General features: G+C 33.6%; 4 protein-coding genes across 5 annotated transcripts; 1 reads left to right on the forward strand and 3 right to left on the reverse strand.

Moving 5' to 3' along the window:
- Window positions 1-2105: 2105 nt before the first annotated feature.
- On the forward strand, window positions 2106-4192 carry LOC104779514 (pentatricopeptide repeat-containing protein At2g01860). The gene has a single exon (XM_010503878.3). It carries the CDS (start codon window positions 2106-2108, stop codon window positions 3537-3539), a length of 1434 nt encoding a protein of 477 aa, XP_010502180.1. The 3' UTR covers window positions 3540-4192.
- Window positions 3581-4178, reverse strand: LOC104710116 (uncharacterized). Its single transcript, XM_010426660.2, has one exon. It carries the CDS (start codon window positions 4176-4178, stop codon window positions 3675-3677), a length of 504 nt encoding a protein of 167 aa, XP_010424962.2. The 3' UTR covers window positions 3581-3674.
- A 201-nt stretch (window positions 4193-4393) lies between the features above and the next one.
- On the reverse strand, window positions 4394-7196 carry LOC104779516 (purple acid phosphatase 7). 2 transcript variants are annotated; one of them, XM_087509701.1, is made up of 8 exons: window positions 7095-7196; window positions 6716-6924; window positions 5771-5927; window positions 5555-5662; window positions 5261-5388; window positions 5042-5170; window positions 4887-4951; window positions 4394-4777 (listed from the first exon to the last, which is right to left on the reverse strand). In XM_087509701.1, the coding sequence occupies exons 2-8, from the start codon at window positions 6899-6901 to the stop codon at window positions 4567-4569; spliced, it is 984 nt and encodes a 327-aa protein (XP_087365827.1). In that variant the 5' UTR covers window positions 6902-6924; window positions 7095-7196; the 3' UTR covers window positions 4394-4566. The 2 variants fall into 2 exon arrangements, with proteins under 2 accessions (XP_087365827.1, XP_087365828.1); XM_087509702.1 differs by lacking the exon at window positions 7095-7196 and having other exon boundaries at window positions 6716-7050.
- A 435-nt stretch (window positions 7197-7631) lies between these two features.
- Window positions 7632-10407, reverse strand: LOC104779517 (purple acid phosphatase 8). Its single transcript, XM_010503882.3, has 7 exons — window positions 9963-10407; window positions 8969-9125; window positions 8689-8796; window positions 8475-8602; window positions 8236-8364; window positions 8084-8151; window positions 7632-7992 (listed from the first exon to the last, which is right to left on the reverse strand). Exons 1-7 carry the CDS (start codon window positions 10158-10160, stop codon window positions 7773-7775), a joined length of 1008 nt encoding a protein of 335 aa, XP_010502184.2. The 5' UTR covers window positions 10161-10407; the 3' UTR covers window positions 7632-7772.
- Window positions 10408-15239: the final 4832 nt, after the last annotated feature.

The following is a 15239-nucleotide window of genomic DNA, read 5'->3' on the forward strand; positions in this document are numbered from 1 at the left end:
CAAATAAAAGGGTAGAACTCAAAATATAATTAAAAATGTATATAGATAATTACTTCTACTTCTTCTTCTTCTTCGTAGCGTGCTCTCTTTCTCAAGCTCACTCTTACTGTTCGATTGATTCCTTGAAAGGAGGTAAGCTTCAAAACGATATTTTTCATTTTCTTTCTCTTTATCTTGTTCTTTGTGGGAGTAGCAGTTGGAAAATTTTTCACAAAAATCTCACGACTAGGTAACATCTTACATATATTGTTTGATATGAAAAATTAAATTAAGAAAAAAAATAAGCAAAAAATATGAAAATATAAGCAAAACATATGTAAAATATTTTTATCTATGTGTTTTATAATAAGAAATAAAATAGATTATCATATATTATATCATTTTTTTATTATCACGTTAGTATTTTGTTAGTTCATTAAAACATAAAATCATTTGCATATAAACCAAAAAATATCAATATACGATGCCATGACCAGTTACAAACATAAGTTTTAGTTTTTGATTTTAGCGGCAAATTTATTTAAGAAAAAATAACAAAAGGAGGATTATGAAACATACAATTTAGTTATATATTACATATATAGGTCTGGTTTGGCAAATTTGGGAACTATCTAAAGGATAGACTTGTAAAAAACTATAGACAAAATTGGCTTAACTCAGGTGTTGATTGGTTCAACCGCTACCTCCCGCAAACGCTGCGTTTGCGGGAGGTAGCGGTTGCTAGCGTTTGGTGCCAATCACATAAACCGCTTCCAGTTACTCCCAACCGCTCTCAATCGCTCCCAACCACTAAATTCCAAAAGTTGCCTCCCGCAAGCGTTTGCGGTTGCGGACGTTTGCGTTTGGAATTTTTTTTTTTTTTTTAAGTCAAAAAATACTAATTTTTTCTTTCTTATATCTTCAACCTAACCATTGTAACAATAAAAGATAAGAGAAATTGAAGTACAAATACGACTGAGGAGATTAGAATATAAACAATTACAAGAAAATAAGATTCCAATTAACAAAAAACCAAAAAATATGATGTAAAACTATTGGCACATCGCACATACGTTCCAAAAAAACTAAAAAAAATAACATTTCATCAGAAGTTTAAGAAAATAAGATAATTTGTGAAAATATTAAAATAAATTACCAATGACTCTTCTTTACTATTTCATAATTAATTTACCTTAGCCTTGTAATTCAGTGTGAGGAAGTTATTGAGTGTGTGAGATTTAGCAAAGAAGATCTATAATCTAAAGCATAAGTTTTGTCATTTATCACATTACTTGATTAAATTTTGGGTGAAAAGCCAAATACATAAAGTAATAAGTGTTTCAATATGAAATTTATTTATTTTTTAAATAATTATTTTAGTATTTTTAAATATTTTTAATTATAAATCAAATTTAATAAAGTTTTGGTGTTTTTAAACATTTATATAATTATATATTACATTTATTATGTTTTAACCGCTAATGCAACCGTTGGTCAACCAGTCGTTATACTCCCGCAAACGCACCTATTTTGAAATGCTAAACCAGTCATTCAAAACGCTTAATAACACTTGAAACCGCAATCGCCCGCTTCCGCAATCTCCTGCGACCACAACCGCAAATGCTGCGTTTGAACCAGTCAGACCTTCATTCTAATTTGTGTTTAGTCGTTTTGAGGTTGTCAAAACCCTCTTCATGCTTTCAAAGGTTCTGCCACACACCAAATTAATGCTTATCTGCAATCAACTTCAATTTTTTTTTCCTTCTCTTGAGTTGGGCCTGGTTAGTTCGGGTCGGAAATGACCCAGTTTACTGGATCGGGTAATTGATTTTTTAAAAATAAAACAAAAATAATTACTTCTTCAGTTCTTCTTCTTCTTCATGAGATAAGCTTCATCACAATACATTCTTCAGACTAATATAGTGCTTCCGTATTCTTCATTTCTAGACCTAAAGTTTATTCATTTTCTAAAGGTTTGTGTTCGATTTCAAAACCCTAAGCTGTTCCTGATTCTATTGTAGAAACGTTTTGAGTTAGATTACTTAGGACTTTATCGCGGATTAGTCTGGATTCGAGTTGAATTAGCCTAAATTAGAGAACCGTAACTTCGTGGGTGTGTTTTAAGAATGATACTGCAATGCCCTGTCTCTTCGTCACTTAGCTTCAACCTTAATCATCGAACTAGTAGTATCGGAAACATACGAGTCACAAGAGTCAACGCGAGTCAAAGGAATCATTCCAAGAAACTCACTAAGAATCTCCGTAATCCACGCCGCACCAAGCTTCCTCCTGATTTTGGTGTTAATTTGTTTCTGAGGAAACCCAAAATTGAACCAGTTTTGGATGATGATGATGATGTGCAACATCAAGAAGAAGATGTTGTATGGGAACGAGAAGAAATAGAAGCAATTTCGTCGCTTTTCCAGAAAAGGATTCCTCAAAAACCGGGTAAACCGATTCGAGTTAGGCCTTTACCACTTCCTCAACCTCACAAGTTACGACCTTTGGGTCTTCCAACACCAAAGAAGAAGATAAGATCAGCTGCATTGTCTTCTGTATCGAAGCAAGTTCATAAAGATCCGAGCTTTCTCATCGGTTTAGCTAGAGAGATCAAGAGCTTGCCTTCCTCTGATGCAGATGTCTCTCTTGTTCTCAATAAATGGGTTTGCTTCTTGCGTAAAGGTTCACTCTCTATGACCATTCGAGAATTGGGTCATATGGGTTTGCCTGAGAGAGCTTTACAGACATACCATTGGGCTGGAAAGCATTCTCATTTAGTCCCTGATAACCGGATTCTCGCTTCCACTATACAGGTTTTGGCGAAGCACCATGAGCTGAAGTTGCTTAAGTTCGACAATAGTTTGGCTAGCAAGAACGTTATCGAAGCAATGATCAAGGGATGCATTGAAGGTGGATGGTTGAATCTAGCCCGGAAGCTTATACTGATCTCGAAGAGTAACAATCGAATACTCGACTCGAGTGTTTACGTGAAGATGATTCTTGAAATAGGTAAAAACCCTGACAAGTACCATCTTGTGGTTGCTCTTCTCGAGGAACTGAAAGAAAGAGAAGATTTGAGATTGAGCCAACAGGATTGCACAGGTATTATGAAGATCTGTGTGAAACTTGGAGAGTTTGAGCTCGTTGAGTCTCTCTTTGACTGGTTTAAAGAATCAAACAGAGAACCAAGCGTTGTAATGTACACTACGATGATACATAGCAGGTATTCGGAAGAGAAATACCGAGAGGCGATGAATGTGGTTTGGGAGATGGAGGAATCAAACTGTCTTCTTGATCTTCCAGCTTATAGAGTAGTCATTAGACTATTTGTGGCGTTGGATGATTTGGGAAGGGCAATGAGATATTACTCTAAACTCAAGGAAGCTGGATTCTCGCCAACGTATGATATTTATCGCGATATGATTAGCGTTTACACCGCTTCAGGGCGATTGACAAAGTGTAAAGAGATATCTAAGGAAGTTGAAGATGCTGGATTCAGGTTGGATAAAGATACTTCATTTAGGTTGTTGCAGCTCGAAAATCTAACAATGTCTCAGTAAAGGAACTCCAGTTTTGTATTTCACTATCAGTTGCAATGTTGTTTTATTTGAAAATTTTTGGCATTGACAACAATGAAGATGTAATATACAAGAAATACACTAATTATGATGTAAAGATAAGTACTATAGTAATTTTTACTGTTTGAAAGTGTTTGCAGGAAAAGATGAAAGTGGAAACTTGACAATGTCAGAATCAGACATAGCAACTCTGTTTGCTTCTGGAACTGATTCTGGTCCATCCATTGATGGTTTGATCACTGTAATGAACAAAATGTTGTAGAACAAGGTAAGAGCTAAGAGAACAAAAGCTGAAGTTGCCAGGAACGATCCGGACATCTCAGGTGGTTCTTCAAACATGATTGGATCATTGGTTCTGACGACGTCTGGTGATGTCTTGATGATAATTCTTGGTTTTTCATCAGCTTGAGATTCGATTTGTTGATCAAGCTGTTTCAGAGCTTCTCTTGCTTTATCTCTATCGATTTCAAATCTCTGTGAAGAAGAAGAAGAAGAAGAAGAAGAAGAAGAGTCGTCTCTTTCAGTGGCTTGGACAATACGCATCAGATGTCTCTTCTTCTTCTTATCAATAATTCCTCCATGTACGTACCAGTTAAGAGACTGTAAGCCTAACAGCACCATTTTCAGTTTTCCTCAGTTTCTTCTGCTACACTTCTTTGAAAGATGATAAATTTTTCTGTGTGGACATTGTTGATGGCAAAGTTGTAGATAACTTGACTTCTTAGGGGTTTTTTCTTTCTTATATCACCATTCAACATTGTGCCATTTTGTAAAGTTTTATTCAAGGCTTGAAAGGCCCATTTGCTCCAAAAAGGTCAGAAAAACAAATCAAGAAATTTAATACCGAACATGTAAATTGATTTATGAAAAAAAAGTAAAAAACTGCTCACTCGCTCGCACACACATATTGTGTTCAATATAATATAGGATTACATCGATAGATCTCTTATAAATAAAACAGTATATATATATATATATAATAATTTGTGTTTTCTTAGAAATACTCCATTTAAAAGAGATGAGATCTTTTGGACAATGAAGATTGGTGAAGAACATTGCCGGAAACATCATAGTAGATGAAGTTTACTTTGGAGCGAGTGATGTGAAGAGACATGAAACCTTGTCCATCGTAATACAGTTTGAGTTCTTTTGGATCCCATGGCAGAACAATTCCTCTCCATGCCTTTGATCCTCCTCCACTTGTCAGGAATTGGGTTTCACTTTACGAATACAACAGTAAAAAAAAAATTATTATTATCTCATATAATCATATCCATGTTAATTTACGTTGGATCAAAAGAAGAGGTAAGTAAAACTAGTGTTACGTACCCTTTAGTGCCAATGTGTTGCAAGCAGTGATCATGTCCGTTTATGTACAAGTCCACTTTATGCTCCTTCAATAATAGGTTAGTTATATCATTTGTAGAAAAATACAATAAATTAGAATAATATGTTAGCTGGAAATTATGAATGGTTATATTTACCTTTAGAATTGGAAGAAGTTGATCGACGAGCTCTTGAGTAACACCGTGCTCACCTGCGGTTTTGATCCCGTGATGTCCCACGACAAACTTCCATGTGGCACGCGACTTTTTAATCGCTCTATCTAAATCCTAATGTGTCAATAAAAGAAGTTAAACTTAGTAGACAGTTTCAAAAGACGATGGAGATTTGTGATTATGAAAGAAACTAAATGTGATTACATGTAGGAGGTTTGAGATGTATCTATCTCTGGGTAAGACATTCCTCCAATCGTAAGTGTGGTCTTTTGGCTCAGTGAAGTATTTTTCTACAAATGGATTTGTGTCCACGAAGAAAAACTCCACCATTCCTATATAACCAAGAAAGAAACAAAGAAAAAAACACTAAATAATTTGATTTGTACTGTGTAATATAATATATTAATTAAAAAGTATATATAAAGAACTAGATAATGTGTCACATCTTGTATATTTTAAAAAGTTAAATAAATTGGAAGTATTGTTTAAAAAAGGAACCTGAGGATAAGATGAAAGATCTGCGACAAAACCATCTCCAATCTTTTTGGGTGAGAACGTGACTTAGTTGTGCTTCAACATTTCCCCTGTAGTCATGGTTACCCAAAACTGCAACAGCATTTGAGTGTTTAAGTCTCACGCACGCGTTAATTAGGCATATATTACACATTTTAATTACTAGTATGTGAAACTTGATTTGAAGGATGTAAAAATTACCTGCATACCACTGTTTTTGGAGACTAGGGTGAGTGTAGATATGAGAGAAAGAGGCTTCAAAGGAAGGATCAGTCTCTCCTGTTAACCCGTCATCGTAGAAATTATCTCCTACTGATACCACAAAATCTATGTCTAATTGCTCTCCCACTATTCCCATCTGCCAGTTTTTTCCAGTTTTAAAATATTACACAAACAGTTTTTATTTGTTTATTAGAACATATTATCAGTTCATGCAAATGTTAGTCAATTTACTTTAATTTCATATTTAAAAGTTGAAACTATATATAATGAAATTGAATCTACATTTACTTCTTTGTCATGAGTCATGACTACATTTTTTTATATATAAAAAGACCTTCATATTCTAATCACTTTTCTGTTAGGAATATGCTTTTCTTTTTCTAATGAAGCGTATCAATTCGTCAATAGCCAAGAATACTTTCACGAATATGCTTTTTTCAACTAATGTCTACATATATATGTTGCGTAGAAGGTAGAATGAATGACTTCTTAAAAGAAAGATATATGGACGCAACTTTATGCTACTATATTATTACATTGATGTTTATATTTTCATTACGTAATTACGTGTTTCAACTTTCAACAATCTCCATTATATGGAGAAGAAAACATATACACCGGATTAAACTAATCACACCTTTTCACCAAAAATCAAACCTAATCATTTGGGCGGTGTAAAATATATGAACACATATATGATTCTATGAACATATATTAGTGTTCGTTCTTTTGTATAGTCTCCATGAACACATAATTACCACGAGGTGTATTTTTCGGTTATAATTTTGTATCACAATGAAAGCATTAAATCTTACGAATTCTTATCAAATGCATCACATGAAATTTAAATTCGGTGGTGACCGGATGCAAATGCAAACCACTAAAACCTGTAAATTGAAAACAAAGTTATTAAAAATTAAGCACCTGGTGTGCAACGCGAGATTGATTAAACTGTCCTTTGCGTCCCCAATCTCCAACGACCAGAATACTCAGAGAGGCATCAGATTTCGTCACCGGATGCTTCAATCTTTCAAGTTTCGACAAAGAACCAGTGATGAAGAAGATACATAGAAACATCAAACTCACACTAAACCATACACCCATCTTCATCTTCTTCTTTATAAGTTAATTATCTGGTTTGAGAAATCCAGCAAGAAAATGCATAAAAATATGTATATAGAGAGAGATGTCTTCGTAACAATTAATATAGATGGATTCGTAAGAAAAACATGGTCGATAAAATATTCGAGGAGATTTTTTTTCTTGGTCAACATTTTCAAGGAAATATATAATCATTCATTACCGTAATTAGAGTAGAGCTTTGTTTTGTAATAATATTATCTTTGATGGGCCATGCTGCGTGTTACTTGCACATTTAGGTCAAAGGTATTTTTTCTACTTATTTCCTAGTTTATTTTCTTAATTACATTATATCTTTTTCTTTTAAAAAAATGCTTCAATATATTATATATTTCCTTAAAAATCTCTTAACATTAATATTTCTGGGATCTTACTCATAAGTATTTCTGTATATGTATGAATTTTGTATTAAATTAGTAAAAAAAAAATCAAATTATATGTGTTTTTTTGGGTTCAAATCACAAAGAGAACTATAAAGGATTTCTTTCTATATGTGAGCAAAATAATTATTTTGAATAATCTATCTATTTTTTTTTGATGAGATTGAAAAATTTATATAGTGGAAATATGATGGTAATGAATTATACAACGTAATGTGTACACAAGAACTAGGTAGCTTCTAGAATTAGGTAACTTTCTTTTATGGAAAGTAAACAATAGTATTAAAACTAAACTATGGGACTAAATTTACGTCTCCATGTATGAAAAAACTCTTTTTCATACTTTAAAATTCGAAAATAATCACACAACAATAAAAGTCAAAAGGCACGTGAAATATACACATAATAAACAATGAACGATTAATAATAATGTTGTCTTAACTCTTTAATCAAACCATCGATTAGATATCGGAATAAACACCCTTTTTGTAAGTGCTCCATCGATGCAAAACGCGACCAAAACCATCGTAAAAAACGACGCGTAGTTTAGCTTCGGATATGTAAACCGACATGAAGCCTTGTCCATCGTAGTAAAATCTCATCTCTTGAGAGTCCCAATCATGATTCACATCTCCTTTCCAAGCCTTGGATCCGCCTCCACTTGTCATAAACTGTATTCCACTATACACAACGCAACAACGCATTTCCCTTACGTTACATATCCATACTTATCCTTATTAATGAATCGTAACGCATTTATTTAATTAATCACCTGTTGATGCTGCTTATGTGCTCCAAGCAATGATCATGTCCGTTTATATAGAGATCCACTTCATTAGCCTGATTTTCTTTCACAAAAACTAATTACTTGTTTTTCATTTTTAGTATTGAACATATATACTTTAGTAGGTTATGTAAAATTACCTCGAGGATAGGTAAAAGTTGTTTCTCAAGCTCTATGGTTACTCCATGGTGACCTGCACTTTTTATCGTGTGATGGCCTACGACTATTTTCCATTTTGCCATTGATTCTTGCAATGCCACATCGACATCCTATATATTATTATGAATTACCGTTTTATGTACCGACTTAGGTCAATGTTAGTCACATGTTTTCGATAGTATAACTAGCGTACGGTAGAGTAAGAAACAAAAATAGTTACCGTTAAGAGATTGGTAAGGTACTTATTTCTTGGTAGTACGCCTCTCCAATCATAGACATGGTCCTTTGGTTCATCAAAATATTTATCTACGAACGGTGTCGTGTCCACGAAGAAAATATCCACAAGCTCTACAAAAAAAAAGGTTAAGTGTCAACAGAGTCCTCTGAATGAAGAAGATATTAACTTCTTTTTTTTCCCTTGGTAGTTTACTTACCGGCGTTAACAACGTATGATCTTAAACAAATCCATCGGCAGTCCAAATCCCTGAGTATGGGGGTGAGTTGTGCATAGACGTTACCTCTATAATCATGGTTTCCTAATACTGCGAGGGAAATGAAAATTTACAAACAAGTCAATATTATAAAATAGAAAACGTAAATATAAATATATATTTTTTGTAGTCAAATAATTTGTTTTCTTCGTAAAATGAAAATAGTAGAGATGGTTTTATGGTTAGAGTATAAATAACATAATTACTAGAACTGGTTACGTACCACTATACCATGGTTTTTGTAAGCTAGATGCTGTGTAAATATTGGTAAACGAATCTTGAAATTGAGAATCATATGGACTGATTATTCCGTCATCATAGAAGTTATCTCCAGTCGATATAAGGAAATCGATATTTAAGTCTTTCCCTATTTTCCCCATCTGAATGCAAACAAATTTATAGTCGTCCATTAGTAAAGTTAATCACACATAAAAAAAAAACTAATCAGTCTTATTAGAAAATTATATAGGATGAAAAAATAGCATTAGAAATAAACAACAAATGATAACGATATAAAATTTCATGAATATATATATTGTCGTTTTCGGAAAATTTTAGCTGCGATAAACTTGTCCATTTCACGACAAACTAAAATATAATAATACAAAAATTTTGTGGAAAAAAAAAAGTCTCCAATCAGTGCCGTACTTTAATCAGAAGCATTTACTTGTAGGATAGTAGAAGCAACCAAACTTAAAAACGATAACGTGGAACTGTAAGACTAACGCACAGCCTTAAGATTATACGTTCCACGTAAGTTACGTATGAAGTATGAACTAAAGATTATGTAAGCAACTTCCCCACTCGGATAAAACAAAATAAAATCTGCCTCAAAATTATATTACCTCCCACTCATTATAATTTTATTATTGTTCAGAATTATACCTGTTATTCGTTTATACGACTCCAACCAACACTTTATTCAAGCAACACATACTTACGACATTAGCTGATATTTAGTAATTTACTCAAACGATGCATTTGACGTCAAGAAAACATAATATTACACGCTTCTCGGTTCTTCTAATAATATAATGAAGTACTATATGATTTATCTAATCATTTTCGTCCTCTCGCTTAATTTCTCTCTAGCTCATAATTAGTTCATGATTACGCCATAAAAAAACTTGAGTTGAGCTTAATTCAGAGACAAGGAATAAGTATTTATTTATTCATAAAACGAGGTCATATCTACACACAAACAGAGTTATATGTACCTGAAGAGCTACTTGAGACTGGTTATAAGAACCTCTTCTTCCCCAATCGCCGACGACGAGAAAACTGAGTGTACCATCGGGTTTCGGTGGTTGAACCAACCGTGGTAGCTCCGCTGTTGAATTGCAGGCGGAGAATATAATAATTAAACCGAGAACAGAAAATATGAGCTCGATGGGCTTAGCTCTCAAGCTATCCATCGAGAGACTTTGGGGGAAAAAATATTGTAAAGGGTGATGGTGGATTTGTTGTGGCTTTGGTATATATAGCTAGTCCATATGTGGCCACGTTTTAGAAAATAAAGGCAGAAAAATAATGTAATAATTGTGAAGTTATGTTCTCTTGACGATTTTACGTTTTAAGAACATATTATCATAATTGACCACTCAAACTAATAAAAATGGACTTTAGTTACAATTTGCACGTCAATTTAAAGGGGCGGTGGATGAAGTATTGAAATTAGGCGTGAATGTTCCATATTTATGTGACGTGGCATATATTGTTCCACATTTTGTATATGTATTTGACATTGCATACAATTTTGTTCCCATATATTTTAACAAGGAAAGAAGTTGACCGGATCAGAGGGTTCCTAAGTATTTGGAAATTGCATTGGATTTTGATAATACTAGAAGATAGAGGTATCAAGTTATCAATGATGTATAATCCTCTACCATACGAAGAGTCATATAAGCCGAACGGGCACCCATACCATTTTGGAAGTCATATCAGATTTTCAATTATTGATCTTTGTGTTCATGTGTTTTTCTTATCTTGACAAGATCCAAGAGACGTCGACAACAATTATATCCAAATGGCATGTGAGAGTCGACGAAAACTTCCAAAATGTTCTCCATTATATTTAGATCGCATACATGAAAATACATTCATATTACATATGCTAAAATAAATAGCATCCACGTATAGATGATGTAGGATCTATCCGAAATCTCAAATGAGATTCTAGGCTTCGGAATGATGATCACGAGCGAGTATGAATATCTAAAATATATATGTTGGAACAGAAGAATATGTAATAGAAAGTTGACAAAAAAAAAAAGAATATGTAAGAGAAATATAAAAATTAATAGGTAAAACTCAGTTCATATATATTTGCAATCAGAAAAAATTAGTGATGATGGAACGAGAAACAGTGGTATGTTATGATTCATCATCGCTATAGTTGCTTCTTCTTTCCTTATAATTGAGCACATAATACAAGAATATCCATACATCATTATAGGGAAAGCTCACGAGTTGCCAGATCTTTGGCGATAATGTTGTCTCTAATGACAACATTAGAGAAGCCGTGCTCATAAGATCTCCAAGAACAGTCCTTTATTGGTTAGAAGACTTGGTTTGTGAGTTGTGGCTATAAATTATTTTCGGTTGATGAAATATTACAAATCTAGCTTTCATGTTTTGTTTGAAAAATATGTGTTAGAGATATTGGCTCAAAACTTTTTGATATGCATGGTTGAATGAGCAAACACCTTAGAGTATGAATCTTTCAGTCCCATCATGATTCTTCACTTCATACTTTCTTGCTGAAATTAAAAGTTCACAAAAAACACTTAACTTTCCCCTTGTGATTCATTTGAACTTGGTACTGCTTTTTTTTTTTTCAATTTAAAATATATATCATTTTGTATTGATTTTGGTGTTTGCTTCAAACCCATTTTCAATTGTTCAAAAGGATGTTTAATTAATGTTAATTTCACTTGCAATTCGATGAGGATACATCAATTAGTTATCAATTTTACAAAACAAAAGCCTCTTTATATATGAAGGTGTGGTGGCATATCAAGAACCAAAAGACTCATGCATATTTGAATGATTATAGTTCAGTTAATGAAAGTAAAATCCAACCATGGTGTATAACATCAGAGCTATAGGGTCCGTTAATAAAAAAAAAAAATATATAAATCATGTTTGAACAAATCTTCACAACTCTCGTGTATTTGCTGGTAAAAGTAAATATATAATCTGAGTTTCTTTTTTTAATATTATCTATTAGGATTTAATCCGCAGTACAACGCATGACAATATTTTTAATTTTAAAAATTTTAAATTTATATTGTATTTATTTGTTATTTTATTATTGTTTTATTAATTTTAAAAATATAAAATTTTACAGATATTTGATATAAGTATTCAAAGTATAGGATTTTTGTAGTGTTTTCAAGGTTTTAACCCATGTGGTATATTTAATTTCTGGGAGTTCGCCCTAGCCTTCGTTTCTCTCTGGCACATCAACCGAGATCTCCTCCTCCGGCGACGCCGAGTCCAATCGGCGTCGCTGGGACTTGGTTTCTTCATCTCCACGACGGTCTCTTCCTCTGTGTTCTTCTCATTTTTAGTTTCAGTTTTCCCGGAGATAGTTTGCAATCCCAGATCTCATCTCCGCCCATGTGTAAGCTTCATTCATCCCTGTTGCCCCCGCTCCTGGATTCTCCTCTTGGTGATCCTACCATCTCGAGTTTCCACCCATCTGCTACCGCTCGAGAGATCCGTCAATGTCCCTCTAGGCTCGATTTCTGTCTGTCCCACCATTCCTATAAGCCGTCAAGTATAACATCTTTCCGCTCCTTGGATCCAGATCCTCTCACCAAGTACTTTGCTTGGATGCAGCTGGACGGAAGCTCTGTCTTGACGCTAGCACCGGTGACCCGCTTGACAACGAATCCTTCCTCCTTGGTGACCCCTGTCTCTCTCTCGGTTAACCTTTGTCCCAGGTATATTCCCCATTCATATGTTCAAACCCTGGAATATAGTTTACCTTGGATAAACTATAAGTCATCCCTGAGCTGGAACTGCCTTAGAACCCCTGAACTTAATTGCTTAGTAAGACCAAATCGTTTAATATCTTTGTATACTGCTTGGTCAAGTCGAGTTACACTCGGTAGCAGATACTTAGATATTTCGGTTGTGGTTGATCCTTCTTTGTGTCAAGGCCAGTTAAGTAGCTTGGTCTGGAAGCTCGCAATGCTGCTCATTGATAATGGTTTTGACCTGCCAATTGGTTTATCCCTATTGTTTGCTCTCCCTGATCCTTTAGCATATATATCACCATTAGCTCAGCTGATTCAGTGTCAACTTGTAACTAGGCCTAATCCGAATTCCACTCTTCCCCTATCTAGTCAATGTCTGCTTAGCTTAAGTATACCGCTAGTCCGAAGACTGCTAGTGAAACTTAACCAGCATCTATTGCTAAATTGGCCCAAGAGTATCTTAAGAACCCTGTTACTAGAGCCCCTTAAGGATGACCCCCTAGAAGGAGATTGTTTTTTGAAGATTGGCATTATGATCCCACCTCTACGGAGAGGGGGTTACCTCTGCTTCATCAACCTCTCCTTCCTCCCTTGCCGTCTGTTTATGATCTCTATCTGTTTCTGCATCAACTTTTTGAAGTACTCTCAGTTAAGCCTGAAGATATGCGGCATTATGATCTTTGTTAAAAGCAGCAGTGGTTACCGTAATATCCCCAAGGTATCCTCACCCAAGCGCAGAGTTGCAACCACCACTTTTATGGTCGATCTGCAGAGCAACACCACCCTTGCTCGCCCCCTTGACAAGGCTCTTACGAGAGTTTCAGCCTTGGTCTTTCTTTTGCCAATTAGTCTTTGTTTTAAGACAATGGCCAGCTTCCCTTCCCTTGACCTGCTCATGGAAGATGCATCGATACGCCTTGATCTTAGAGGTTCCAGAAAGCTATCAAGCCTTTGGTCCATAGCTCTCAAGCATCTAATATTTGTTGTCCCTATCTATCTTTATTGCTTTGATGTATTATTTTCTGGGAAACCCCCTCTTATGTTATCCCTTAAACTAGCTCATTTCCCTTGTATGTTACTATTTCTTGAATGAATGTTAACATTTGTTTGACAAAAAAAAAAAAAAAAAAAAAACCCATGTGGTATATGTATAGTCTAGTAACACATTTATCTCCTGGTACACATCTAAAAGTGTTTTAAAAAAAAAACAATTTCACTTAACTCTCTATATGGGATTAATGTTAACCCGTCTCACCAAAATTAAAATAATTTTTTGCGTAAAAAAATAATCAAAATAAGTTTTTTATCAAGTTTAATTATGTTAATTGTTTTACCAAATTAGCATATTTTTATAGTTCATAATTTTTTCATGTCAATATATATAGTTTATGATAATTAATAAAATTTTATTTTTTTGGTAATTCCTCAAAAATAAAAAATAAACTAAATTATATGGGGTTTTCAACATATTTAATGTGATATTTTATAATTGGATTTTCGGTTTAGGAAATTATTAATGTTAATATAATTATGGAGATTGTAAACTTTTGTTATGGAAAATATGTTGTATATCATTTAAATTTGAGAGATTCTAGCATCCATAAAAATAGTTTTGAAGATTTAATGGGTTAAAACTTTAATGAGTATAGTTGTTTTTGGAAAAATCGAAATGTATAGATGTTGTTAAGATTTTATGGAAATAAATGTAACAAATGTTGGTCAATTTAAAAAAGTTTAGTATTTGAGTTTCTCTGCAATGTTATTTATGGAATTGTTTTAGGGGTTTATGTTATAAAAAAAAATTAAATAAGTAAAACTTAAAAAGCATAAACCAAAATGTACTTTAAAAATGTTAATATAGATGTAGAAAAAAAATATTACAAGGGTTAATTCGGCTCTTATGTTAAATATTGTTTTTATCCAAAAGAATGTTAAATATTGTTTACTATTCAACCTCATGTCAAAACTTATAATTATCCCGCCATAATTAGACAAACCGTGTTCCATTTTATTATTCCTAACCGTTTTAAACCATTGTTGATATTGCATTGAAGAACAAAAATGCACAGATGTTGTAATTAGACTCTTCCTTTTTCTTAACCAAAACAAACAAAAAAGACTCACTTTTTCAAATGGGCACCCAAAACAGAATAAATTGCAGTTAATTCAAATTAGAACCAGTCGAAAAAGATAAGCCCAATAACATCCCAATTGCCTAGAAGCTTGTTTGAAACGGAATTGATATGAAAAGACCATATTAATTGTGAATTACCGAAGTACCAATAGCAGCTCAATTACCAAGTTCCACTTCCAACTCGTCTTTGTCAACTTTCATTGACTTGAACTAAAATTGATTTCCACTCGATTTTGCTCATATCCACATCAATTTAAACTGAAGTTAAAAAGTAAATTGCAACCAAAATTTTAAGTAAGTATTATTACCGCAGGAGAAGACAAGACTACGGGTGGAGAACAAAAAATGGAACATCTTAATGGGTTGCCTTCTGA

This window comes from Camelina sativa, chromosome 4 (assembly GCF_030686135.1).
Source record: "Camelina sativa cultivar CO46 ecotype springtype chromosome 4, ASM3068613v1".
Classification (NCBI taxonomy): Eukaryota; Viridiplantae; Streptophyta; class Magnoliopsida; order Brassicales; family Brassicaceae; genus Camelina; species Camelina sativa.